This window comes from Chionomys nivalis, chromosome X (genome assembly GCF_950005125.1).
Source record: "Chionomys nivalis chromosome X, mChiNiv1.1, whole genome shotgun sequence".
Classification (NCBI taxonomy): domain Eukaryota; kingdom Metazoa; phylum Chordata; class Mammalia; order Rodentia; family Cricetidae; genus Chionomys; species Chionomys nivalis.
Window position 1 is genome coordinate 101,110,106 of NC_080112.1, and position 28,000 is coordinate 101,138,105.

Below are 28,000 nucleotides of genomic sequence, written 5' to 3' on the forward strand. Positions count from 1 at the left end.
GGGGATTTTTTTCTCTCCAAAGTAGCATACTCAGTCAGCCAGTCCTAATTACTTCCATTTCACTGCTTTTCCCAGAATCTTAATGAGGTATGGCCTGGTGGTGTGAGCATGGGACCTGGTGTGAATAGTCTCAAATTCTAGTTGCAGATGCTCAGTGCTTCTTTCTAGTAGAGGGTAAATCTCTTCACTTCATCTGTCATGCCATTAGGAGAGTTAATAATATTTATTTAGCTCATAGTGGTAACAGGGGGATTAGCTAGTTCGTGTTAGCTAAAAGACTTCCAGGAAAAGAATGGCAACTTTTGTGCATTGTGTTCATTTCCAAACGCTAATTCTTATTAATAGGAGGCACCTGCTCTATTACAGTCATCAAGCACCTCACAGAAGTCATGCTGGCTGAATGATAAGCAAAATTCTTCACTTCGGTGCCATGAGCAGAAAATGTAGCTACTGTCAGCCCTCGTTTCCAACTTGGATATGTGGTTTTTGCTTGTCTAAAAATAATTCCCCTCCTTCATGGTATCTGCAGGTTTAGTAATTTCCCTCTCTCCAGCAGCCCTTTGTATTTACTGTTACTAGTGCAGAATGGCTATTGTGTCTCAGCCGTGGGGGGAAATGATCCCCTTCTGTAAGAGCCTGTTAAACCTTCTGGAAATCTTGTGATAAAAGGTTCCATATAAATACAAGGTGCTTTAGTAATTGTTGTGCTGTTGGTTCTTTCCATAACTGCATTACAGATTGCTAATACTTTGACAATTTCAAGCTGCTGATAACATTAACTGTTTTGTGAGGTGCAATAATGGCCTTCTCCATGCATGGCTGGCAGTACTCTGCATCACACGGTAGCCTTTTGCTGAATTTCTATCCTCAACATGTGTCAAATTCTACACGCCCTCCTCCTTCTCTCCCTTCTACCATATAAAAAATGAGTTGGTCTGTTGACATTTGGGAAGACAGGTAGGGGGTTTTTGAGAATGACTTAACATTTCCACCACAAATTTTGAATGCTCTTATTACTTCTCATTTACAGCTCATAAAGTTTCTCTCCCTAATACTGATTTCCTGCAATGCTTTCTTTTGACACCAGAAACTGGGAGCTGCTGTGGGTTTCATTCAGTACCTAATAATTTGTATAGAATGAAGTACCCTTTATTTAAACTACAGTCATAATTAGGAGGTTGCCAATGTTAAGCAACCGTGCAGTCCCAATTTTGAGAAATGTTTATTGTGCCTCATTAAATTAGAAATTAGTACTTAAAAGTTCAGAAACAGTCTGTGTAGTTGTTTGCGGCAGGAAATAGCATGTGAACGCTGCCTGTGCACATGCTTCCCTCCAGTCGTCCCTGTTTGCTGAGACTACTCTGCTTGCCATAGCAGTAATCAGAGGGTTTGCAGCCAAAGAGAACCATGGAGGGTCTCCTTGACCGCAAACAAGGAAATGATCTATTGTATCTAATTAGAAAATATCAATATGAGAAGCTAATGTACTCACTATTTCTAAGATGGGAGATTGCTCCATTGTTTCTTGCCAGCATGACCACATAGCACAGACTTGAGCAACAAGCTGGTACAAGGGAAATGAATTTAGAGTGAGTGCTATGCCAAAGACTGTTCCCCTTTTACTTTTAAATAAACTTGTGGAGGCGACCGGGCTTTAAATGATGTATAATCTGAATAATGGGATTGGGGTAGGAAGTGAATTTGGGGGTGTTGTTTTGGTCCACAGGGATAGGGCAACCTGCCACTTACCTTCCAAATATTTTGAAAGTCTTTTCAGCTGACAAGACTCACTCAATAGAAATTGTACTCTGCAGGCAGCCAGGGCACTATAGCTGCTAAGTAGCAGGGAACTCAGAAACTGGTAAAGTAGAACTTGATGGGAAAGAATAGACCACCTTAGGTTCTAAGAGTGCTGGGCCTTCTCTGAGCCAGAGGACCCCAAGATCCAATATAACTCATACTGTGGATCCCTAATTGTCATTGTTGGTGGGGGGCCCTTATATGGATTTTGTTTTCTTTGTATTTTTTTTACAGTTTGAGGATCAAATTATTATTATTATAAATTGTATCAATTTTTATCATATCATAGCTCCTGAAATTGAGACTACTGCATAAATTACAGCCAGTTATCTTAGCCCACATTCTCAAGATGGTTGCTATTGCCTCCAAATGACAATTGAGACGCTCATTCCTGGATCCCTTAACTCAGATGACTCGATCCTCCAGCTGGGTCTGGTGAACCATCTTAGTGTGCCAACTGCCAAGTTTTTTTTTTTTCCTTTATCTAACTGAAAGACTACACTCTACTCACCCATTCATTAGAAGCAGCCAAGAAATGTCACTCAGAGTAAAAACAAGCATGAAACACGCCGGTTCCTTCCCTGACGGAGCTATGAGTCTTATATTTGTTTTCCTCCACAGTAGTAGGTGATGCCAGGAATAGTGCTCCTGGTGGTTTTCTTGTCATTCTCGTTGTTAAGGCATGTTCCAGCTGAGTCAGTATTTAGACTGGCTGTAGTACTTAGCCTGTGTATTTGTTTTCTTGGCTTTTAGAAGGATGAAGGTTAACAGTTGGCACCTGCTTGTAAAGGACTTTGATAATTGGAGATGAAAGCATTCTGTGCTAGTGCCTGCCTGCAAAATAGCTTTAATGTGTCGTACCTCCATATTTGGGATGGTGCTTCATCTCCAGAGTTTGCTCACATGTGGTTGGTTGATAGCTACTTAATCCTTGAGCCGAGTTTTGTTTATGTGGGATGATGTAGTTTGCCTTCCATGACTTCATTTTGTTTACTCTTAACCTGCATTTACTCATACTGTGGCCTTATTGATTTTCTGTTTTTACATACAGTAGGCCTTAAGTGGCTCTAGAGAGCATTCTATAAGAAGATCCTGTATCAGAGTGTATTATGTCCCATTAAAGACTCAGTGACAGGTTCAAGGACCTTATGCAGAAGCCTGTGTTTGCTTGCCTGATGGTACCACAATTAAACCAGTCTTTCAGCAGGATTTTTGCATTAGAATTGTGCAGATTTCCATAGAAAGCTATGAGGCTTGTTCAGGAGACCTTTGTTGGAAAAGGACATGGATTGCTCTTCAAAAGATACAACTTCAACCCAAAGAGAATAGCATTTTTTTCCTAGGATAACTCTGTCATATCTAGGTAGTCTGACAACTTGGAATGATCGTGAAAGGATGCCATGTAGGAAGTTCTTTCAGTTCCACTTATGTGTTAACTATGGAGTCCCTGTTACACATTGACAGCCCTGTTCAGAAACTCAGTAGTATCCTACAGGTCTCTATTTCATGTGGAAAAGTAGGTGCCACGCTGTCAGGTTATATCTCAGGATCTACATAGAGGAATACTTATCACTTATCTTCTCATAGAATTTTTATCTACCCTGATTTAGAAAAAAATGTCATATAGTATCACTGCCATTCCTAGAAATATTCAGAGTACTGATGGGTTTAGATGGACAGAAAACACCACATCAGATTTTATCCCTGACAGTAGTATTTAGGATGTACATACTTATGAGGTTGAGGTTGGGTGAGATAAAAGAAAGAATTGTAGCTACAGAAGACAGTATGAAGGATGGAGGCATTCTGAAGAAAATAGGACCACTTTGGGTTAGCAGATTTGGTCGTCTACCTTCACATGTGAGTAGTCTTATTCTTAACACCTCCATCTTTTCTCTGCTTATTCTTAAAGCATAACATGGGTTCTCACTAACTATCTAGAATTGTAGCAGATGGCATAGGTTCCTCAAAAGAGAGCTTCTAGCTCATTTGGGTGAGAAACTGATATGCTACATGTGAAATAGTCCCAGGCATTGAGAAAATGCACAATTGCATGTACATTATGTAATCAGAGTGTGAGAACATGACAAGCATACGAGATGATCAGTAATGGACACATGTGAGATGAGAGAAGGTGGAAATGAGGAAGTGAAGGTCTTATATGGAAAGACTGCTTAACAAAAGTGGCTTTGTTCAGATTTAATGGTAATAGTAACAAGGAATCACTGCAGGACTGGAAAACAGAAATGTTGTGATGACAGTAGTGGGCAGGAATGATTGTCCAAACATCATTTTGCACAATGGACTGAAGCATCAAACAATAGAAATGAAGCAAGAGTGGCAAGTGATGCAGAGACTGTGGTAGTGGTACTGAGGACAGAACCGGGAGTTGGTCCTAAAAATCTTAAAACATCTACAATGTTTGATAGTAGAGAGATGTTTCTTACATTTATGGTATGTGTTATGCACATGTAAACAATTCCAAGGACCATTTTTTTCCTGTTTGAGTCACCCACCATGCTCAAGTTAAGATTCTGTTTAGTTCTATAAAGTACTGATATAATTCCTTAGATTGCATTACAGTGGCATGTATATAATTATATGCATGTATGTGCAGATGGCTATGTGCCAGGCTCAGTGTGTGTATTTTGTCAAGTTGATAATCCCTGGAAAGAAGTCTATTAGTTTGAGAAGACATAGACTACTTATTACTCTTAATGTTTGGAGCCTATTTATTAAATAGATGAATTAATGAGTTAGTTCAACAGAATCTCTGTTTAAAAGCCTAGACATTTTGAGCTTGAAAGGAAACACTAAGATCATTTTGTTTAATCTCACATTGACGATGTATAGGTTAAATTCTCTAGGAATAAAATGATTAATTCAAGTAAATGACAACCATGGGTAGAAAATTTAGCTTCCTCCTGGACAACACACTGTTCTTTATAGTCCAATTGTGTATACGTGTCTGTGTGCATGCACGCACATGCATATACACGTATGTGCATGTAGGCATACATGCCTGCTTGCAGATATGTGTGTTCATGTGTCAGAACTGGAGGTCAGGTATATATAAAACATCAGACTTAACTGTGGTGAGTAGTTTTCTTTTCTAGTGATAGGAACCCTGGGATGGTGTCTTTTATTCTGCTGCCAGTAATTCCTATTTTAACTGATGCTGTGTGGATGGATGAATCTTTGAATATACATTCTAGCTGGAGGCATGTTGGCTTTATCGCTATGCAGAACTTACATTTTCTTTTTTATGTGTTAGGCATAGGAAGCAGGAAAAAAGTCATCTGTCGATTCATTAAAAAACTTGTGAAAGGATGGTCATTTGAGTATCTAAGAGTGTATTCAAACTTGGAAAAGGTTATGGGTCTTTTCACCATTAATCAGTGGCCACAATTATCATTATTGGAAGTTAGTTGTTAAGAAAGTAAGCAGCAATTTAAAATCACTTTGCTTTGCATCTGATTCGGGGTTTCAGTTTCGAAGTTTGAATCACTAAGATGACTTAAGAGTTAACAGTTTAAAAAGAGTGAATTACAGTTGTAATGCTTTTCAGTTTGGTGGGAATTGTAAGGTGCAATTTAAAAGACTGTTCGTTTTTGAAATACAAACCTTTAGGTTCGAAAATCTCTGTTTTAACTCAAGTGTCTGAAACCTTTTTATAGCTTGTTGTAGTGGCCTGGGGATTTGTGCCACTGGGCAAAGAGTCTAGTCTGGATATTTGCATTTATTGGGCTTCTTTCTCCTTAGGGTTTAAGTCTCTTCTAGTGATAAATGTGGTGCTGAGAGAGCTGCAGTCACTCTTCCAGAGACTAGAGCACAACTCAGTGAACTGGAAAAGTAATACAAAATGACAATTAAAGTAGGGCATTCTCTGCTTCCTTGAGGGCCTGACAAAGTGGAAGTAGTTGACTTCTGATGTGCCAGACTTATTAACATGGAAACATAACATATTACCCACCCCCAAAGTCTCACGCCACATTTCACATATCCAGAAGGATGCTTAGGAAAGAAAGTAGCAAACAAAGAAAGTACTTAAGCAGGCAAAATACAAACCAGAAAGCCCAAAATACTGCACAAAAGTCCATATATTGAAGGCCATGTAATTTCTATTTTAGACTCTGTCTATCTCCATGCTCTCTACTCAGAATTTATTAGCTCATTTTCTAGACTATGCTCAGACATATAATTTTATGGTTTCCAAGAACACAGTAGAGTAAAAGCATCCAAGATAAGATGGCAAAAGTGTCCTGAAAAGCAGCAACACTTAGGGTTCCCTTTCAAGTTAAAGCTGTGAGTCACCCAAAATTATGTTTTGGGTGTCATTGAGGGTACAATTTAATCTTGCAGGGTATTTTATGTTTAGATGGGTAGTCACAAATAACCAAGAAAAGATTTTTTTTTACATTATACAAAAAATTTGGTGAAACAGCTAAAGTGTAAGGTAGTTTCAGTTCTTAAAGGGGAAAATCTCTAACCTCTGAACATCCCAGCTATATAGAAATATTCATTTTTTAAGAGCTGTAGGAAAACCAAGTTTTACTAACTCAAGACCAAGACGTCTCCTCTTGGTGAATTTCTAAGGGAAAAATGCTTCTAGTTAGAAAAAGAATTTGTGAGAGTATTGGATGATTTTGAAAGGGACATATTCCCCATCAAGACTAGAAATTAAAGTTTGCTTTTGACCCAATTTTAATGTCAAAATTACGTTTTCAGAAACAAATGTTGTTCTTGTCTCTTGCTGTGTTTCTGTGTTAACCTGGCTGTCTCATTAGATGGGGACATTTCCTAGTGAAATTAATGTGACATTTAGAGAAAAATTTCTCTTTCAAATGTTTCATGTTATGTGCCATTTAGAATACCTAGAGATGAGACTGGAATAATGTCAAGCAAATTTTGATTAAAAAAGCCCAACCAGGAGCTTTGTTTACACACAAAAGTAAAACTCTGTTATTATTTCTTGAAAAGTCTGTTCCTTCTATGGTTCTTTGTCCTACATTGAGATCACCTTAACTGATAAGCTTCAGAAATGCTATCATATGATCAACATATGACACAACAATATGACAATTGGCTTGTATGGGCAAACATGGGGCATTTAGCCAAAGCCTGTAACCAGTTCTTTGTTTATGACATTTGAACTTCACCATGGAGGTACATTCACCTTACCATGGAAACTTTAAAAGTAGCATGGATTCCAGGCCAATTAGCGCAGCATTTTTGGTAGATGGTACTTTCTAAAACGTTCCTGACATGATTCTGATATGCACTTGGGGCTGGGAAACACTCATTTGAGATGTGCAAGCTGTTCCAGTTCATTAAGACAAGATGGTTTGTTTCTCAAGGTGCTCGAGGTATCACTCCTCACCAGATGAGAAAAACTCCATTCTTTCAGTGCACAAGAATTGGATTTGAGTACACACCTGGACTCAGTCTGAGACAGAATGTCTTTCATACAGATATATGTGTGTGCGGTAGATTTGCACGTGCATATAGACCTGAAGTCGAGGTCAAGTACTTTTCTTAGACACTCTTTACCTTATTATGCATTGAGACATGCTCCACTGTACCTGGAACTCGTAGTTTCAGCTAGTCTGGCTAGTTAGCATGATCTGGTTATTCTCAGTTTCTGCCTCCCAAAGGATTACAGGTGAGCTGTCAGGCTCACGATTGGCTTTTATGTGGGCCCAGGGCATGCAGAGTCCTGTCTTCATGCTTGTACAGTGTACTAAGACGTCTCCTCAGACTGATCTAGAATTCTTGATACTAATAAATGTAGATACGTAACATAATAGGCCTTCATGGCCAGTTAACTCAGTTGTTCTGAATGTAGTGCTCAAGCCAGAATAGTGGATTCTGTTCACGTGTGAATGATTCTGTTGCATAGATTGTTCCTGGAATTGCAACCAAGCTACTTCTTTAGGGACTGAAACTAACTGTAAAGGCAAAGAGGTGGAATAGCTCCATTCATTCTGAGAAAGTTGATTCTAGAATCTGTTTTACGAGGATGCAGCATGGTCCATCTGCTGCTTTGCATAATGGAACATCCTCATTTGGAATTCAGAATTCACAAGACTGGGAAGCTTACTCATTAAGTTTGAAGAAGAGAGAAGATAGAGGAAGATGATAAAGTTCAGTGTTATTTTTCTACCTTGAATGTCATATCATACCTGTGACATCTGTCAATGATTAGCCAATTTGTGAACCTTGGTGAGTGAGAAGAATTGTTAAGGTCATTATGACCAGGACTTCTAGATTTCTCTAGTACTAACTCATTGACAGTGAGTGGAATACCTTATGATAAGATAGATTATTCCCTAAGGAGTCAAAAATAATACAGTCATCAGAGCGAACATTTGCATGATTATTTCTCTCTTTTTAAACATGTGGTCCTTGCATGGTGCATGGAGGTTAGGACATCACAATGCACAGAGATTTAAATGCCTTCATTTGCACACACATGTAAAATATTCTTCTGGAAAATATATTTTTCTTAATGTGATGGTAACTTGGTATGGTGTTCCTGATTTTTCTGCAAGCCCAATCGATACCTTCTACTTTTCTTTTTTTTTCTAGTGATTTGTGTATCTATGTATTATTATTATTATTATTTTTTTGGTGCTATGTTTCTTGTAAAGATTCAGTAAGTTTGAACAGGCCAGGCACTTGTTTCTTTATGAGAATGAAGTAAATTTCTGGTTCTACTTGTGATGTCAAGCTCCATAGAAATCAGTGTTGGCATGGAATCTCATCGTGAACACTGATAAATGCTGTTGAATTTCTCTTTTGAATTCATGTTCCTATGGTACTTCGCACAGGAGGAAATTGAGGCACAGAAAATTAAGTTAAATTTAGCAAAGATTGTTTAATGATACAAAGAAGTAGATCACTGAGTGCTCAGTCCATCTCCTATTTTGATAGGGTACCATGATTTTCAGCTGGGGACAACTTGTTAAATTGAGTATTGCAGTGAATATCATAAAACAACCCACACTTAACACCATTTTGCCCATTGTGTTGGTAAAAAAAAAGTTAGATGGAATGTTTCTTGGTTAAGGGACTTCTGAATAAGTTATTATAGCAAATACTAAGGTCATATTTCCAACACATATCTCCACTAATTACTTATTGCACAATCTCAGCATTCACTTACAGATCAATACAGAAAAATGGACTGACCGTTTTTATTTTTATTTTATTTTATTATTCTTTGGAATTATTTCTTCCAATATCATCAGAAGTTACTTGTTATTTTATTTACACTAAAGGGTATCTAAACATTTAGAAGTAGCAGTGTCAATAGAATTTATCCAGTCTGTCTTCAAGTGAGGGCTGTGTGGAAGCATGGACATATGCGAGTAAGTACTGGACGCTGGTGGGTTTTGTTTTCTTTTCAGTTCTCTCTCCTTTTATCCTCCCAACTAGTTAGTGCCAGCTTCCTGTGTACTTTCTAGGTATGTAGGGCCCTTCCCCTGACTGTTGGCTGTTTAGTGTCCATGTGGTAGCTGGGTCTGCTATTACCTGCCTCATTTTCTCCTCTATCAAACTGTGAAACTTTGAATGTCAGGATTGCATCTAAGAGCCTCGGGCAGTCAATGTCTGACAGGTAGTCATCTGAAAAGAATCTGCTATTTTGTTCTCTAGACAGCTATTGTATTTCCATTTCCAGGCACTTCCAGTTGAAGTGATTGCAGAAGGCCGCTAAAGAATGGTGGGAATAGCTGAATGGCAGGATGAGGGAAGAGATGTGTTTGGGCATTTGGAGTTCATACAAAGGTTCAGCAAGAGCTGTGCTTTTAACAATGGGTGTATGATCGTGTTTTCTAGGACACTGACTTTAGTATAGATGTGTCCTTGGTTTCTATCCATTTTAAGACTGCCCCCCTTCAAACTGCCCAGATGCCCTGTGCTCAAAAGCTGTTTTCCCATCTCTTTCATCTTTCAGGTACCCTGCACTTGCTTTTGTAAAGCCCTTGCTCCAGCCAGCTTCTGTAACCAGATTACACAGTAGAGATTTAATGATAGGAACTGAGACAGGGGTTTGCTTGCAAACTTCATGCTACACATGAAAGGCTTTGTTACCCCATGTGGACTGCTTTTTACCCTGTTTTGGGCATAATACTTGTTTTCCTTTATATCTGTGATAAAATGAAAGCCATCTTGTGTAACCGATACTGAGCAAAAGTCTTAAAACAAAGGGAAGTGCAGCGTTTAAACCCACAGTAGGGGATTACCTTGCCGCATTTCCATATCTTTGGAATAAATATTTTAACATGTTAATTATCTACTTCTAATGAAAATACCTTTGAACTTATAGTCAATTTGATGGGCATAAAATGGTCTCTCCTGGGGAATTGGGAGCAATTAGTTTCTGTAGCTATTGTGAGTCATACTGTCTCTTGTCTCTAAGTGGTTACATGGTCAGTAGCCAGCCATATTCTAGAGAATGTTTGTATCAAGTCCACCCTGGCCTTCAGGAGTAAGATGCTGCCTTTGGAGGGCCCTTGGAGGCCCCAAAGAAGGCATTCATCAAATTGCTGCCCCATTACTGCTTTGCACTGTAAAATAATCCTTTTAAGTAGAACATTATGTATTCTTATTGTGAATCAGTTTTTAATCTTTTTCTTTCTCGTTGCAGACTGAAAACTATTCCTTTGACTCTAACTACGTGAACAGCCGTGCCCATCTGATCAAAAGGTATGTTGGTTTGCTTTCACAGTCCTACTGCTTAGCTTGATTTAATATGAAAAAAAAACCCAAACCATTAATTTTTAGAAACGATACCATTTTGACTGTGAGTTCTATGTGCTTGTGCTAGGAAGTGTGGGAAATATAGAGAAAGCATAGAAAGTAAGGATCACTGCTAATTCTCTCACACAAAGAGAATCAATATTTATTTCCACCAAAACATATGCAAAAATAAAAATAAAATTGGGATGACATAAAATATTTTATTGGTGATTTTTGGGATCAATATTAGAAAGATTAGAAAAATTAGAAAACTTTCAAAATCATACTGATATCCAAACTTTTGTTGCCACTCAGTTTAAATATTAGGAAGCCTCAACTTTTGTTCTCTTGTGGAGCTTGTAGTATGTTCTGAGGTTGTTGTTATTTTGAGAGTTTTGAAAATTTAAAGACATTTAAATGACAGATGAAAAGAGAGAGGAAAAAGAAAAGTTTCCAATTTAATACTTGTCAAAGCATTTTGAAATGTTTTGGTGGAAATCTGAAATTTGTATGATTGCTTGCTTACAACTTAGCTGTAGTGTGAGTACAAAGCAGAGGCTAGTATTGAAAAGATTCCTCCTGCTATGGTGAGCCCTAAATTCTTGGTATTGGGAGGAGGATAAACGCTTCACTGGAGGTAAAACTAAGCAAAGGAGAGAACGTTGTGTGCAAAAGTATCCCAGAAGCTGACCATTCCGATGATACCTTTATTGTTGTTTCATGTAACTAGCCTCTTGAATGGTCCAGTAGTTATTCTGCAGTTAAAATTGAACACTAGGCATGTTTGTTAAAATAATAGCAATAAAGCAGAGGAGCAAACGGGCTGCATTAGAGCTGTAGTGGAAAAGCTCTGAAAATTCTATTATTTTGCTGGCTGTAATCCCATAAATTTATATCACTGTAAGAGTGGGATTCAAAGCAAAAACAAAATCCTTATTTGTAGTATAAGAAACTTGAATTCACATCTAATTTAATCTACGATGCTGCAGTAACCCCCAAAACTATGGTAGATTCATCTATATTGGCTAGGGATAGCTTGTAACCTTAAGTGATGATCTTTAGTCATCTTAAAAATGGCTGTCCTTGTATTATCAGTCATAGAATAATTTAGAAAATTTTTGAGTTGTGGGGAAGAATGCTCTAAACAAAAGGCAAAGAATTGAAAATTATCTATTTATTTATTTTAATAAAATTTAAATAAAATTATTTATTTTAGGAAGAAAGGAAAAGCCTCTTTATATGTACTGATTAGAGGGGCTTTGCGGGAAAATACTGCTTTGTTTTCTGTTTCAGGACTGTTATTTTCAGAGCTTCTTTTTGAACTGGTAAAAACAGTGGCTTGCTTGATCTTTACAAGTCTCTGGAGCTAGCTCGTTCTGGGCACCTGGAAATTCTCTGACTAGGTTAAACTGATAACATGAGCCTGATTTTCATAGCCTAGTAGAAGGCTGGGACTCCTGGGGACCTGCACTTCTTAGATCAGCTTCAAATATCCAACTTACAAGGCAGACTTATGAGATAAAGACTTATGTTAAAGTATTTAGCTTTGGGGATACATGTATTTCCACGACAGCTTTGAGACTCACTGGAAACCTGTGATTTTGATTAATTACTTTACATGTATTTTTTATACACACATGTGCACAAAAGCTACATCCTGAACTGAGTGAGCTCTTGGAGGAAATATCTCCAGATGTGCCCTGAAGTCAAAAGACAGTAGTTTATTTACCAAGGATCATCACCTGATTAAGAGGAAACATCTGAAAGCTTGGGGAACACATACAGTTTTGTCAGTTTCTTTTTATAGAACTGTGGCTGTTTTGGGACACCTTTAAGGCCTTAGAATTTATAGGGAAAGTTACATTTAAAAATGCCAATCCCTAGAAAGATACAGGCTGTTTTGTGTGTTATCCTTTTCGAGAGGATAGCCATTGCAAGTGTAAAATTGGTAGATGACAGTGGTGACTAACACAGCACCGATCCCCAGTGAGGGGAAGAGTGTTCAACTGGCTCCCCAAGATGTTTAAGAGGTGTATATGTTTTCTTCAAGACTCATGTTTGAAAAAAAAAACCTTTTGGACAGGAAATTCTGAATCCTGGCATCAGTCTTAATTTTATTAGCAAATCTCTGATTTTTTAAAATGTCAGGCAAAGCTCAACCTAACTGAACTTTGATTTGTTTCCTATACATTTTTCTCACTTGATATTCAATTTCTAATTATCCACGGACATTTCCTGGAATGTTGTTTTGAACTTTCTTCGCCTGACTCTTACACACAGACACTTTATGTTTTTACAGCTGTCTACATTTGGGAGTTGAGCACTGGTCATCTCTGGCCCTTTCTTGCAGCAGTCAGAGTTTCTATAAGAAACTGTAAAAAGATGGGGAAAATGCATGTCATTTTTCTGGTATAAGAACAAAGGAGTTGAAAATGCTACTGAAACAACTTATCAAGAGAAACATGGGAGGAGTAAGAATGACTTCTGGTCATTTGAGGGTTGTGGTCATGATGAAGTGATTTCATAGGACAGTCAGTACCTTAACATCCATCTTCTATTGTCTTATATTCTGTTATTGGCAACCACAGGGGTAATCTCAATAGAACTCCAAAGGGGAACAAGGTTTTATAGACATGCATCAAAATTGAAAAGCATGAGGACTGCATCTGGAAGGGACAAAGAAGGTCTAGGGCATATTCCCCACAATTTTCTGTATTGAGGAATTCCAACATTATAGCTCTGAAGTATTTTTTATAACATTATATGCAGTCTTAAGATATACCCAAGGTAGTTTCTGAGAGAAGCCCAGCTTAGCAAAATAAGTGAGTTGGGAATATTTTTTCAGAGTGTAATTTTTATTCCCACTATGTTTGTATCCTTGCTATCGTCTCAAAGTAAGAAAGGCCAGCAGTGCTACTTTCTCCCGGCTGCAACATTCTTTCCTCAATCTTGCTCTCTGCACTGCCGGCTAATATCTACTCCTGTGGTGCTTTTGGAGCCATACCAAGCAGAACACGAGGCTGTAGCTCAAAGAAAACACAATAGCAATTGAGCAACACATTAGAAACAGTTTAGAGAGGAAAATGAGCCCTGGCTTCTAAGCTATGCATGGGGGTTTTCCTTACCAACAAAACTGTCCCGGAGTTCTGCAGCATCTGCTATGGTGCCATGTATATAGTAAGTATTTGGTACGTCTTTTTCAGATAACCATGAGTAAGGAGTGGAAGGAAACATCCTAATTTTTCCACTTAAATAAAAACAGCAGTAAACTATCTTTGAAAACAACAATTTCTGAGCAATACTATACACTGATAAAGGCAGTCCTTAACTCCAGCTTCAGAGAAGTTTCAATTTTAACATGTTTCAAGGTGATTAATGACAGAGGTGGTCCAGAAAACACTCTGGATTATATTTTTAAAAGCCAGTTACAATACTTTTGACTTTCTCTTCTTAATTGCAAATGACATTCTCTAAATACGTGGGATAGACTATTGGAGATACGACCTGCATCTTTTCAGATTCATCTATCTTTTGCAAAATTATTATTTTAAAGGGCACACATAGTATTAGTATTAGTGTAATATTTTTTTCTAGCCTATGTAGACAAAACCTTGTGTATAGCACCCTGTTCTAGGTGTTTTCAAATAAACTTGTACCTCTGCTGGCCACCAGAGCAGTAATAGAAACGTTTGCATTTACAATACCATTGGAAACAGATGCCCCTAATTTATTGTCCCACAAAAGTCGGTTTACAAGTCTCTCATCTCCCAAGAGGTCCACAGGTAATAAAGCTAGTGAAATCAGCATTTTTTATGCCTGGCATAAATTGTTATTTGTTTTGGGTGAGTAGCCATTTACCAGGCTGTTTTATTGTTTGCAGCATGTTGCTCACTGGTTCTTAAACTGCCTTACACAAATTCATCCATTAAGCTACTAAATGTCCTTACAAGATCACAGTAATCGCTACTTTTTTTGTCAGATGGGCAAACTGATCTTTAAATGAGTTAACTGTCCTGAGGTATGAGAAGGTGGTGGCCATACTTTTGATTTTTCTTCTCTTGCTCACGCCAGCAGTTCCTTAGATCCTAGTAGCTAATCCTTCACAGTTTTAATATTTATGCCTTTTGAAATCTGAAACAAACAAAAAACAATCAAACAAAATACCTGGAAGCCCCGAGGTATATTGCAGTATTCTGATGCATATGAAATAGATGACCAAATTTTTGAAAGTCAGATCTCAAACCAATTAGGAGAAGTGAGATAGAGATTACCAGCTTCCAGAGAGATAAGATAATTAAGCAATTAAACATTATGTTTAGCTTGAAGATTTTGAGAAGTCAAAAAAAGTGTATAAGGTCATATATTTTATCATTCAATTAAGCACAGATACATATTTGACAGGAGAGATAATTCTCTGTTCCTGATTTTAGGAGAAATAGAACAATGGACAATGGCTGACAGTTGTTTACAGGAAGACAGGAACATTCATTAAATAAATATAAAACTCTTATACCAATCTCATAAATTACCATAGCCATACTGTTTAACTGTAATGTGAATGAGGTATTATAATACAGAATAATGATCATATTAAGTAAGGATAGTTTCATTGAACATCTATTTCTATCTGGAATTTTGTGCAAAGTATTTCAATGAGTCCTCAGAATGATCTTGTGAGGATTAGATATGGAGCCCAGAGACATAGAAACAAAATTGCAGATTTTGGGTTATGACTTGCCCTAATGACTCCAAGTTCAGTGCTTTCTCTTGCATGCTATATTACAAGAATACTGGTGAAAAAAAAATGTATCACAGTTGTTCTAACTGAGGGTGATTTGGCAGTGTCTCCCTGAGGAGATTTTTCACTGTTAAACTTGGTGGTGGTCATCACTGGCATCTAATGGGCAAAGGCCAATAGGCCCATTAAACATCTCATAATGCACAGAATGTACACAACTAAGAATTATGTGACCTAAAAATTCAATAGTGCCAAGATTAAGATGCTCTATTCTAAGGGATGGCCAATTACATTTGTCTGTAGACTATTTCATTCGCCATCATATATCTCAAGCAAATTTTGGCAACTGCTGAAATGCATTCAATTTAGACTTGAGATCTTTGGCTTAACATGGCAGTTTTTGTGCTGAGGATTTAAAGAACTTTTCATTATGTTTCAGAACCAGATGATATAGGTTGAAAAGCTAATATTTGTTATAGAATGGAGCAGCCTGTAATATCATCGAGGCAGGTCATTTGTTCTCTCTTGAGGTATATGAGTGCTTGTAAGCAGGGCCAATTTTTGTTTCTAAAATATAAACTTTGAATCTATTTAAGCTTTGAATTAGTATATACAGGAAGCCATAGAGTCTGTGCCATGAAGGTGGAAACGGTGAGACACTTTTAAATCATAAGTTTCCAATTGGTCTTTTTGATCACGAAAGAACTGTAGAACTTTCTTAAATAGCTCTGCATTCTGGTAGGTGGATAGGACTGAGTTATCTCTGTGACATAATTTGGAGGAATTGCGTGACTGTTGAGTGACTGGATTTTAGTGACTTTGATGCTCAGATATATTTTCTGAAGTAGTTAACTAATCAGGCTAGTGCTTCCCATCACCAAACTCTTCATTTCGTTATTCCAGTTACTGCTCTCTTGAGCTTTCACTTTTTATGCTTGTGCCACCAAGGATTCAACATCCAGGTTGATCATGTGTTAATTTTCCGTGTGCTTCCTTTAGGACAAACGTGCAGAGTGGCAGTGTATCCTTGTGTTCATGGCATAGCTCTTTACCATATGTAGTGAATGTTCTTATGTCTCTGAGGGGCAGGGCTGTGAATGTTGATTCATGCAGTTTAAGATGTTGATACATGTAGTTGTTGAATATTCAGAATTTCTGTGCTCTGTCACCAATAAGCTAGAAGGCCAGAGAAGATGATGGTATAATTGAAAGCCCGAGAATTAGAGACCCAGTTGTAGAGATCCCAGTGTGAGCCTGAAAGCCTGGAAATGAGGAGAACTGAATATGGAAGAATGTTGATGTCCCAGTTCAAGCATAAAGAATATTCAACATTTTGCCTATTGTTCTTTTCAGGTCTTCTTCAATGGATTGGATGAGTCCCACCAATACTGGGAAAAGATCCATGCTTTATTCAGTTCTTCAATCAGCTAACCCACTCAAAGACCCATTCCAAAATAAGGCTTAACTGGCTACCTGGATTACCCTTGGTCCAGTCAAGTTGACACATAAAATTATCCCAAACACATTCCATGTACCAACTGTTTTTCTCAGCTACTGTCAGTCATCCTTTTCTTTGAATTGGTTCCTCTGCCATTTTTACTCAGAACTGGCAGGAAGACATGTGGTATTGCAGTTTAGGTTTGTAATCCCAGGATGCAGGAGGAGGCTGATGAAGGGGCTTATCCCAAGTTCAAAGACTAGCGTGGGCTATGTCTCAAGTTCCAGGTCAACCTGATGTACAGAATGAGACCCTGTCTTAAAATCAAAACAAGCAATCAAACAACTAGGAAACTGACCTGGTTTCTCCAACCTTGATCATCCTTTTAATTTTAATTACACTTTTTCAAGTTCTGCCATTTTTGCTTTTTATAGTTGGTGATTATTAGATATCTCTAGAGAAGCAATTTTCATAATAGTTAAGATTTTAAGCACTGAAACTTGACAAGCAAGGGTTGATCTTACATGTGCTATACTTTTTTTCCCCAGCAGTGTGACCTTGGGCAAGTTATTTAACTTCTATATATCTCTGTTATCTCATCTGCAAGCAGTAATATTATTAGCACCTTTTCCTTGTACAGCATGAATGGCTTAAAAAGTTAATGTTGATCTCTTAAAACAGTAACTCATAAACAGTAATTTCTCAGAAAACATTGGCTATTTCTATTTGACTCTAACTGTATCAAAATAGAAAAACCGCAATGTTAACATTCTTTAAAAGTGCTTTTAGATTTTTGTCTTGTTCCTCCTTGTCTTTTGTGTAACACTAAAAAGAAGCAAATGAAAATAATTAGCTGTATCAACATCCAATGTTGAGAGCTTCTATGTATTGTTAAGTTGTATTACCTTCAAACAGAAATGTCTCTTCTCCATATTTTTTTCCCTTTTGGACACTCTAGCTCCTGCTGGCCTCCTTACAGAGCTGACATCATCCTGGCTTGGAAAGATTTTAAGAATCAGATCTATCACAGTTGTAAATTAACATATTTTCTTCAACCCAGCAGCTCCACCTTCAAGGACCTGGAGGGCAACAGCCTGAAGGATAGTGGACATGAGGAGAGTGACCAGACTGACAGCGAGCATGATGTCCAGAGGAGCCTGTACTGTGATACTGCTGTGAACGATGTGCTGAATACCAGTGTGACCTCCATGGGATCTCAGATGCCCGACCATGGTAAGGGATGGACAACGTTAAGTTGAAACTATGTGTTCCAAAGAACCAAGAATCTTTCTAGACATATTGTGTTACTTTACTACAGAGCACGTGTTATTATGAAGGGATTCCCTTAGCTCACGTGTTAACAGCATATGGAGAGTTTTGAGGTGTTACCAACATCTATCAGGATAAGTCTACCTTCTGATGTAATAATGTTGGGGAATTTTATAAGGTGACTGAATCCACATTGTTTTTAAATAATAACTGCTTTGAGCCCATAGGAAGTAAGCAGATCCTTTCTCATCAGGAATAAATGACTGTTATGCTATGGTGTATGGATTCAGCTGATCAATTAAATTGCATAGAATGCAACTCTAATGAGACCAGAGGGGTGGGATTTATTTCTCTACTAGTCTAGCAAACTTTCCCCAGAGACTATTCTCTGCCCATGGATTTTGTAGTCTTTCCTGAGGATAGAAAATGCTAGACTTTCCATTTTGCCTACAGGACTACTATTCCAAAGCCATGGAGCTACTGCAGAAGCCCATGTCATTGGTTACAGGGGAGACAGGTCAAAAGAATGTGACTGAGTCAATACAAAGCCTTCTGTTATTGTGAGATGAGTGAGTCACAAAGCACATGTTAGGAGCCACATCCCCATGTGGGAAGAGAATCTGCTTGTACGAATCCAGGCACAAGCACTTTTAGAGAGAGGTGCTCTTTAAAACTGTGATAGGCAGAAACCAGGGTCTGAAAACAGTAGCAGAGTTCAGCTAAGGCAGATTGTTCGTACAGACTTGGGCACAAATGTCACTTTCAATATTTTACTGATGTAAACATGGTATGCAAACAGCCTGTCTTTCCCAATTAAGAAGTATGAATTCAATTTGGTGTTTAGGCTCAGTGAAGCTTCCGAATGCTTGGCTATGTCTTGAGAAAAGCTAGTCTCATGCTCAGCTGGAAGTCCTACTGCTAAAAGTCTTAAAGATGAGAAAACAAAATATGGTGATTCCGTGCTGGTCGTCAGCTGTCTCATTTCACTGTAAACATCATTAGACTCTTTTGTTTTGGTTTTCTAAATGAATCCCAAAAATGCATGATTCACAAAACAAAATGTTTTTTCATGGAAAAAATTAGCCACTGTAGATTCTATTAAATTGTCTGATCCATTCCCTCCTCAGGAGACTCAAGTGTCAAAGTCTATAATATAGAGAGGTCACTACCAATTGTACCCTGCTTCTTTCCTTAATTGGAGAGTGGTGACATCTGCAGAGATAATATACTTTCTGGGAAATCTTCCTATATGACTGAGGATAAAGAATTAAACATTTTTATAGCTGAAACAGAGGCAATTTAATTCTCAGAAGATGCAGACAGATATGTATCATTTCCTACTCATGTGTATCTCAAAGAAATGCGCTCTTCAATTGAGATCAGGAAGGTTTTCTGTTAGATGCTCTCCAAAATGAAATGACTCCAGGAAAGAAAATAGTCGTAATTAATTCTCGCTTTATGCCTGGCTGGACCAACATCTGTTTTAATTTTTTGTCACATTTCTCAAGGAAAACAACATCAGTGGGTTTCAGCTAGATGTTCTGAGTGTTTCTTACAAACGGGTTGTATTACGTACTGTGTAGATTGAATAATAGCAAGAATATTAGAAAACAAATATGTGACAGTATCCAAAGACTCTCTTACATAAAAAAGTGATGACTTCACACACATCCGTGCCTGTAGACACATTTTTTCTTGGTATATCATTTTGACAACATCTTTACATTTTGTTTTTTGGTGTTTGATTGACATGCTTTTCTTTTCTTTTCTTTTTTTTTATTGCTCTGACAATGACTAAACTTTGAGCCAACCCTTGACCTGGTCCTTTCCAGTTTGAGTGGCAAAAGGAATTAAACTCTTGTTTGCATCTCGGTCTTTACCTGTGATAGCCCACAACATCCGATGGTTTAGTAATGATATGTAGCTGTGGTATTCCAAATCATCTCCAGGCTTGCCACAGGAACCGTGTCACCAGCTAACTTGGGTTGATTATATTTCTCTGAAAATCATCACAACTTTTCCAGCCATTTAACATTTTTAAACATTTGTTGCCTTGAACCTACAGTCATGGAAGTGCATCTTCCTTTATCCTCCGGCTCAGTAGTTGAAAGGCACTCACTAGGTGAATTCCCCAAACATGCCTGATTTTGAACTTCCCAGGCAAAGTTCTGAATCTGATACTTCTTCTGGTTTATGAGAACCATTGCAACATCACACCAAATGTAACCAGTAAAGGTTACCTTAACATCACTGTATTGGGGAGTTAGACTCACCTTGGGTGTTATAACTGGGTCTTCCTTATGACATTTCTACTTTTAGCATTAGCATTGCCTCTTTTTCTTACATGTGGGAACATGTGTTTGATGAGAAATCCCAGGAATATCAAACTAAAAATGACTTTACGCGCCTATAATTTTTGCTTGAGCAGGCAGGAATGATGTGTTATATGGGCTCATATTGTATTGCCAATATTTAGAAAGCTACACATTATATTTGGTTCATTCTTTTCAAGAGACATTGGAGACCTAGGTTTCATTGTACTGCCCTAAGTATCTTCAGTATTTTTGTAACTTTGCTACAGCATAAGAATTCTCAATGTGAATGGCAGGGAGATTTTCTGTCTTGAGTAAAGGGCCAAATGTCGTAGTTTTCAGTAGCTTTTCTATGAAACTCTTCCTATGCATAGAAACCCTAGAATCACTATGTTCAATGAAGGTAGGAGACTTTTAAAAAGACATTCAAATTTAAAGGTCAAAACCCTAGTCACTGGAGAGTTCCGATTGTGCTTTTGATTACATTTTTCCACAAACATGTTTGTGAGCTGGGTCAGAATAGCAACAAAGGAATGTTAAGAGCCTCTGCTGTCTACCTTACTTTCAACCCTGGCATCTCTTAATGAGTTTGAAAACAGAACAGGCGGTGGGTGAACTTGCTGAGCTTAATTCCCCGGTTGCTACAGAATTCCAGATTTATTTGTCATCCATCATGTCCATGAATTAATATGGCTTATCTCGGTTTGTCCCCAGTCCTGTGGATCTTGTGGCTTCCCAGAAAGGAAGATAATGAAACATTTTTTTAACATGTGCTTTCTCTTGACACACGGTCCTTCTTAGAATATTATCTCTCAATTGGTCTCAAAGTACCTTGAGAACAAGTTAAGTGTTGTCACGTTAGGCAGGCTTATCTTCTGACTTGGCTCATGAGGTGATTTGATGTTGAGCTAGGGAGTCACAATCTCATCTCTTAACCAGTGCTTTCCCTATCTGATTTTATTCAGTGAATTTACCACCTTCTTGAGAAGATAAGAATTTTGACTCCTTAAATGGCTGAAATTGACAAGTAGGGTGAAGAAAGATGTCAGTGGCTCATGGTTTTGTTGCATAATTGAAAGCATTACCAGATTGAATCTTTCTGTAGTCAATGTTTCTCTGAGAGGAATAGTGCTGGGGTTAATAGACCTCTTGCTGCCCTCTCACCTTTTTTGCAAGGTCATTTATGGTGCTGTGGCTATTGCATTATGCTTAACTGTGTAATATGAGTATGAAACTGAAGTTTCTGGGGATCATAGCTCAAAACTGTACACTAGTTCCAAGCCCAAGTAATTTGTTTCAGATCACACTCAATTTTATTCCTTATGATTTTAATCATTGATTATAAATTCATCTACTGAAAAGATGACTGTAATTGCTCTAATATACACCTACTTTGGAGTTTGCTACAACACCGAGTTGGTTTCCTTCCCATGCTAATTGGTACCAAAAAGAAGCAATGCACAGAAATTTACAGTGATGTTGATCTATTTTTCACATCCAAACACACTCAAATGCAAGATAATCAGTGCTTTATTTTGGAAAGTGTTAAGTTCTTCTGCATTTTACTTAATTTGTTTATTTATTAAGATTATCACCTAAATATCACTCAACATATTTGCGTGAAAACATGAATCAGAAGAAGTTGGTGTGCACCTAATGTGACTACTGCTACAAAATTGTCATGAAAATGTCCCATAGTCTTCACCCCATGCACAGATTAATGTCAACCGCAAGTGTATTAAGATGTTTGTACCCTCAACACTCTATCACCAGTGTGGAATTTCATTTTCTGTAGCCTTTTAAGTAAATTATCATTCAGTGACTGAATAGTTTTATCTCCTTATCTATCCCCAGACTTACCTCTCACCTCACTACATTTTCAAACACTCATTTCAATTAATCTCTTGGCAAAACAAGAAGTTCTCAGTGGAGAATATTTTGTGACATTGCAAAGCAATGTGCTGCTGGATTCCAGAAATTGTAGCATGGGCCAGATGTTCATAGAGTAATTGAAAATTCCATTTTATCAGAATAGCATTTGCTGTCAAAAAGTTTTATCTTTACTTCAACAAAGAGGTTGATTAGATCCCCCTGGACCTGAATTAGCATCTTTGAGGATAGATACACTATTTTGCAATTCATGTGGTTATTTCTTCCCTAGTTTTCCTCCAATAGAAACTTTTAGAAATATCTTCATCTTCTTGCAAATGTACCCACTGGAATGTTTAATTACTTGAATATAGGATTATGTTTACAATGTTGCTACATATGTATCTTTCATTTTCATTCATTCTGCCCCAGGTAATATAGTATTTTGACATTAAGCAGAAATAATGCATACACAAAACACATTAATACTTCATCCAAATATTTAAAAAAATCATACCACATTTATTTATTATATTTGTATTTGTGTATATGTGTGTGTGTGTGTGTGTGTGTGTGAGAGAGAGAGAGAGAGAGAGAGAGAGAGAGAGAGAGAGAGAGAGAGAGAGAGAGAGATCAAGCTTATAGTGATGTAGTGACAAACATGTTTTTCAGGTCAGTGAACAACTTGGGAAAGTTGGGTCTGTTCTTGCACATATGAATATATGAGTGCTGGGGACTGAACTCGGTCCATCAGGCTTGGGTCTAAAAGTCTATACCTACTGACCCATCTTGCCATTTGTCACTTGACTATATTTTTGAGGTATATGGCACTGGAAGCTGAATGTGTTAATTCTGCTGTTATTGACTACCAAAGTACCATATTTTTACTTTGCAGTATTTAGGGTCTACTTAGATGACCTCAATGATAAAATTGTCAATATTGTGCCAATACAAAAGACTAAGAAAGATCTTATTTAATGAAAACATCATGACACATATTTCTTGATGTTTTAATTTGCACGGTAATATTAGAAAACATTTTGAAAATATACTTGCTCTGAGGTTGAATTTCCTGTTCATCTTTGTTCAATTTCACCATGGGATGATAGGTTTCTTACCTTGATGGCTTTTGGATATTCAATGCCCTGTTCCTCATTTTTTCTGATACTCAGAAATATTATCTTTTCCCAGTGTCAAACATGACACTGAAGTTAGGTAGAGAGGTGAGAGCTTGAGTTTTATTTATTTCAACTGCATTGTTGTATTAGATAATAGGATCCATACAAAAGCATTATTTATATTTTGTTGACAAGATAGTCATTGCAATAAAAAGTTGCTCTTAGCTAGTGGAAGCATACATGTTGTTCTTATTCACTAACATTATTTTGGTATAAGCCTTTAGATCAGAAAATTTATTTTTACACTTTGCCATCAGTTTCTCTATGCAAGACATTTAGAATAAAACCAGATGTTTATCTTCTTTCAGATAGGAAAATTAATGTGCATGTGTGTGCACACATGTGTTCATGAGTCCACAGACACACACAGACACACACACACACAAAACACACACAGACACACACACATACACAAGATTTTAAATATTCTATTTGGAAATTTTAGTTGTTTTATATTCAAGGTCATTTTAACATTTACTATTAATACCAATTATGATAAAAGATTTATCACTTATCCAAAGAATGCCATGTGATATCTTCCTTAGGTTTCATTATGAATTTTAGTGTTTCTAAGCACTAGAGGGTAGAGACTATACAAAGGGAGCACAATGGGCAACTCAGAGTTTGATTCTGTAGGAGTTTATGGACCAATAGCATAAATGGTCCAGTGTGGAAGAGATTGCCATATGATCAATGAAGAAATCAATTAAGATCATTTGAACTGGAAAGCAAAATGCATTTTAAAAGATACTTTTTTGTGCAATGGGATTCCATTGGAGAAATAGCAGGAAGCCAGACCCTAAGATTGTATGCTAGATAATATTATGCTCTATTTGGGTGATTTGCTAGGTGAATCTTTTCCAGATGTTTCATGCAAAAGTAAGTTCTGTGGGCCATGATGAATAGATATGCTGCCAATAGTTTAGCAGATGAGACAAAAGTCACAATGTTGGCTTCTTAAATTTTTCCACTCATGACCTTATTTCACTTCTAAAAATGTTTAAAGTTCTTGAAGTCTATCTGTACATCAAATAAGTATACAAATAAAACATTTCCTGTTAATTAATCATAGAGAATATTATTTTAAAAATTTATCTTTGCATACACATAATTTTGCCATTTATAAAAATGAAAGGAAATTTGCATATGATTAAGATGAATGTACTTATTTATTTTTCTATAAAGTGTTAAATATTGGATGAATATTTTATACTACAGGATACAGAAAATCTTAGCTTTTTCAGAGTTGAAAAATACTTTGATTTTATAATCCTCAATGAAGAGAAAACTGCTTTGCATAAATATATAGCACAGAATGGCAGACATATGTTTATGTCCATTTCAGAATTCTTCAGTATTATATCCTAAATCTCACACCAAAATTCATTTAATGAGTTTTGAAAAATGAAACTCAAAGCCGAGCAGTGGTGGCGCACGCCTTTAATCCCAGCACTCGGGAGGCAGAGGCAGGCGGATCTCTGGGAGTTCGAGACCAGCCTGGTCTACAAGAGCTAGTTCCAGCACAGGCACCAAAACCACAGAGAAACCCTGTCTTGAAAAAAAAAAAAACAGAAAGAGAGAGAGAGAGAGAGAGAGAGAGAGAGAGAGAGAGAGAGAGCAGGAAGGAAGGAAAAATGAAAGGAAAGAAAGGAAGGAAAGAAAGGAAGGAAGAAAGAAACTCAAGTCAGCAACTCAAACATCAACTTCCAAAATATAGTATTCTAAGATGATATGATTAAAAATATACTAATTTGATATACTCTGAGGAATAATGGTAGACAATTGTTAAGTAGCCTTTGTTTTGTGTGACTAAGTCATGATGTTTCTAGAAGAACAGTGCAATAAAAACCCAGAAATTCTTACCATTTGATACTTTGACCAAGGGTGCTTCAGGCAGTGCTAGTTGCTGTTGTGTGGCATCATGGTAGACACAGTGTGAAGTGTACGTGCTGTGCTTTAAGAACCAGGGCTGCAATGCTGCTGCAGGATTCACTGTGAACTAGCACTGCCTAAAACACCTCAGACTAAACATGTGTTTGATTCAAAAATTTTTGGTCGTTTTTGTGTGTCCAGAAATATTTTGCTATTGGCATTTTTTTTTTACAATCCCCACATTCAGTTACATAAACCTATATGGGATTGTGGCCCATAGTATAAGAGGCTATAATATTGACTATTTTACATGTCAGTGATGCACTAAACTAGGAATATCATTATCCTTTGTGAAACTTTTTTAAAAAATATGTATTCTGTCTATAACAGTATGGTTAAGAACCATAATAACCTTCCAGGGCCATACATGTTTTTCTTTAATCAATAATTAGGCTTTTCCCTGGTGTTTATAATCTCTATCTTCATTTGATGTTTCATTGCTAGTACATATTGAGCTAGGGCAAGCTTCTTGATATGTCCACATTAAAAGGGTAAACTTTCCATAAGGAAACATTTTCACTTTTTCTTCATATAAGACTTTCTCCACAATAAAACTCCTGCTTGGAAAAAACACCAAGTACCAGGTCAGACAAGAGTTAAGTTGGTCTTAGGGTCATGAGGAACATTGCTTGTTAGGGTACTATACACCTGCTCTTGTAGATTGGTTTTAGAGGGCTTAAATAATCTAGACTTGGGTCACACATGACCTTCTAAAACTCGAGGTTGGTGGAAATTACAGACTTTTTATGTAATTATAAAGAATAGTATAATATTTAAAAAAACAATTATTCTGCTAAGTGAAGAGAATAGAAAATTGTTCTTCAAAGTTACTCGAGAAACAGTGAGGGGCTGGAGAGATGACTCAACACGTAAGAACACTTTGTGTTCAAGCACGATGGGCTGAGTTTAAATCTCCAGATCCAATATAACAATTTGGATATGGTTTCCCGAACCTGTAGCCCAGTCAATGTGGGAGTGGGGCAGAGACAAAAAGATTACTGGCAGGTAGCAGAGGTGACTTGAAAGGCATTGACTCCAAGAGGTGCTAAAGGAGTTTATCAGAAAATGAACTCTGAATTCACACTACCACCTTCAAGAGGCTTTTTGAGAGACATTTTTTCTTTTAAGGGTCCCTGTAATCAGAAACTCTGTTATCCTTCACAAGTTTTGGCAACAAACAGTCAGGCTCCTAAACAAAAGCATAATAGACATTATTTAATTGTAAGTTTTGCTGCTTTTACTCTTAGTAATACCCACTTCTGTGGCAAATGAGAGTACTTGAAATCCTGTCTGAATTTAACATGAAAAATTTCAATAGGGTTGAAGTTGGAGCCGTACATACACATTTATGGGTTCCTAGCCCAACTGGTTAAGCCCTAGGCGCTTTCTAACCTGTAGCCTAGTATCTAGTCTATAAGTCTTGTGGGAGAATAATTGAAATCTGGTTTGAATAAAAGGATAATTTATAATGCTGTTTTTTTTAAAGTGAAAATCTGTAAGCATACGTTGCTCTAATTACCTGGGAAAACTTGGTAGCCCTAATTGATTATAACAAGGCAACTTCCCAGGCATTAGTTTGCAAATTCAAATTCTGTGCCAGAGATGTATTTTCCAACGTCTCTGCTGCCATTCCTTCTATCTCTGTATTTTTCTCCCCTTCTAATAAAGGATTTGCTTTCCTCCCTGCTCTTCGGTCTGTAAAGTTACCAACCTGTGTGAACAACAGAATCTTTCCATTTTAATACATGGAAAAGAGGGAGAAGGGGAATGATGTAGGTTCCAAGATGTTTAGACTGGTCAAACTGTTCCAATCCATCACCACCTGCTGTTTTTAATCATTAATGAGGCTGTCAGTTAGCTTTAATCTGGGAGATGAACCAAAAGAATGGTTTTAATTTTAATTTAATTGAAAAATGAGCTTTTTGAAACAAAAAAATGCCTCCAGCTTCTAAGAGTCAGGTTATACCTTGCTGATAAACCAAGGCAAGTTAGAGACAGAAACTAAACAATTATTGATATGCAACAGTAAATTATTTTAAACTTGGGAAACTTTCGTTATTGCCATACTAGCTAGAAAATTTAGTTCTTTTAATTCAAGCATTTATTATATCCCACAGCCATACTGCATATAAATATCTGTTCCATTTTTCTTTCTGGGAGAAAAACGGATGTACAAAACAGTTGAACAGCTGTATTAATGTCAGAATACAAATTGATGACAAAGTCCAGAGTGCAGCTCAAAGTACAAATTATTTTTCTGGACTCAATGCTCATCAAACTGTTTGTACATTTCAGAAAAGTTGAGTGATTATCTGTGAGTTCTCTATTAAGTCCGAGTTTTTGTATACTGGGTGATTTTGCTTAGTGGCAAAATGAGAACTCAGAAATACAATGCTTAAGCACCAAGTGAATTTCAAAGACCTATAGGCAGATCTTTGTTTGTGCAGACTGCCAATGTAGATTATACCTCTTTGAGCTTCACCAAACACTTTCAGATTTAGAATTGATTTAAACTGAAATTGGATGGAAGGGAATCTTTCCTTTTTTGATGTAGAAAACATTACTATTGGACCCCAGTAAACTTCAGGGTAGGTATATCAAATCCCACTATTCTTTTGCTAACACAGCAAGTTAATGCTTCCTGGATTCAGCTGCTAATCAATCTATTCAGCTAATGAATCTGTAAGCAGACTGAACTAAACTACCAACCAGAACAAGCACC

General features: G+C 37.2%; 1 protein-coding gene across 6 annotated transcripts in view; it reads left to right on the forward strand.

Moving 5' to 3' along the window:
* Window positions 1-28,000, forward strand: part of Pcdh19 (protocadherin 19) — a 102,930-nt gene that overhangs the window by 46,555 nt on the left and 28,375 nt on the right. For 2 of the 6 annotated variants that reach the window (XM_057759726.1, XM_057759729.1), the window contains 2 exons: window positions 10,451-10,509; window positions 17,779-17,951. In XM_057759726.1, the coding sequence (XP_057615709.1) occupies window positions 10,451-10,509; window positions 17,779-17,951 (232 nt within the window). The remainder of the gene's footprint in view (window positions 1-10,450; window positions 10,510-17,778; window positions 17,952-28,000) is intronic. The other 4 variants (XM_057759727.1, XM_057759730.1, XM_057759731.1 and 1 more) reach the window with 3 other exon arrangements.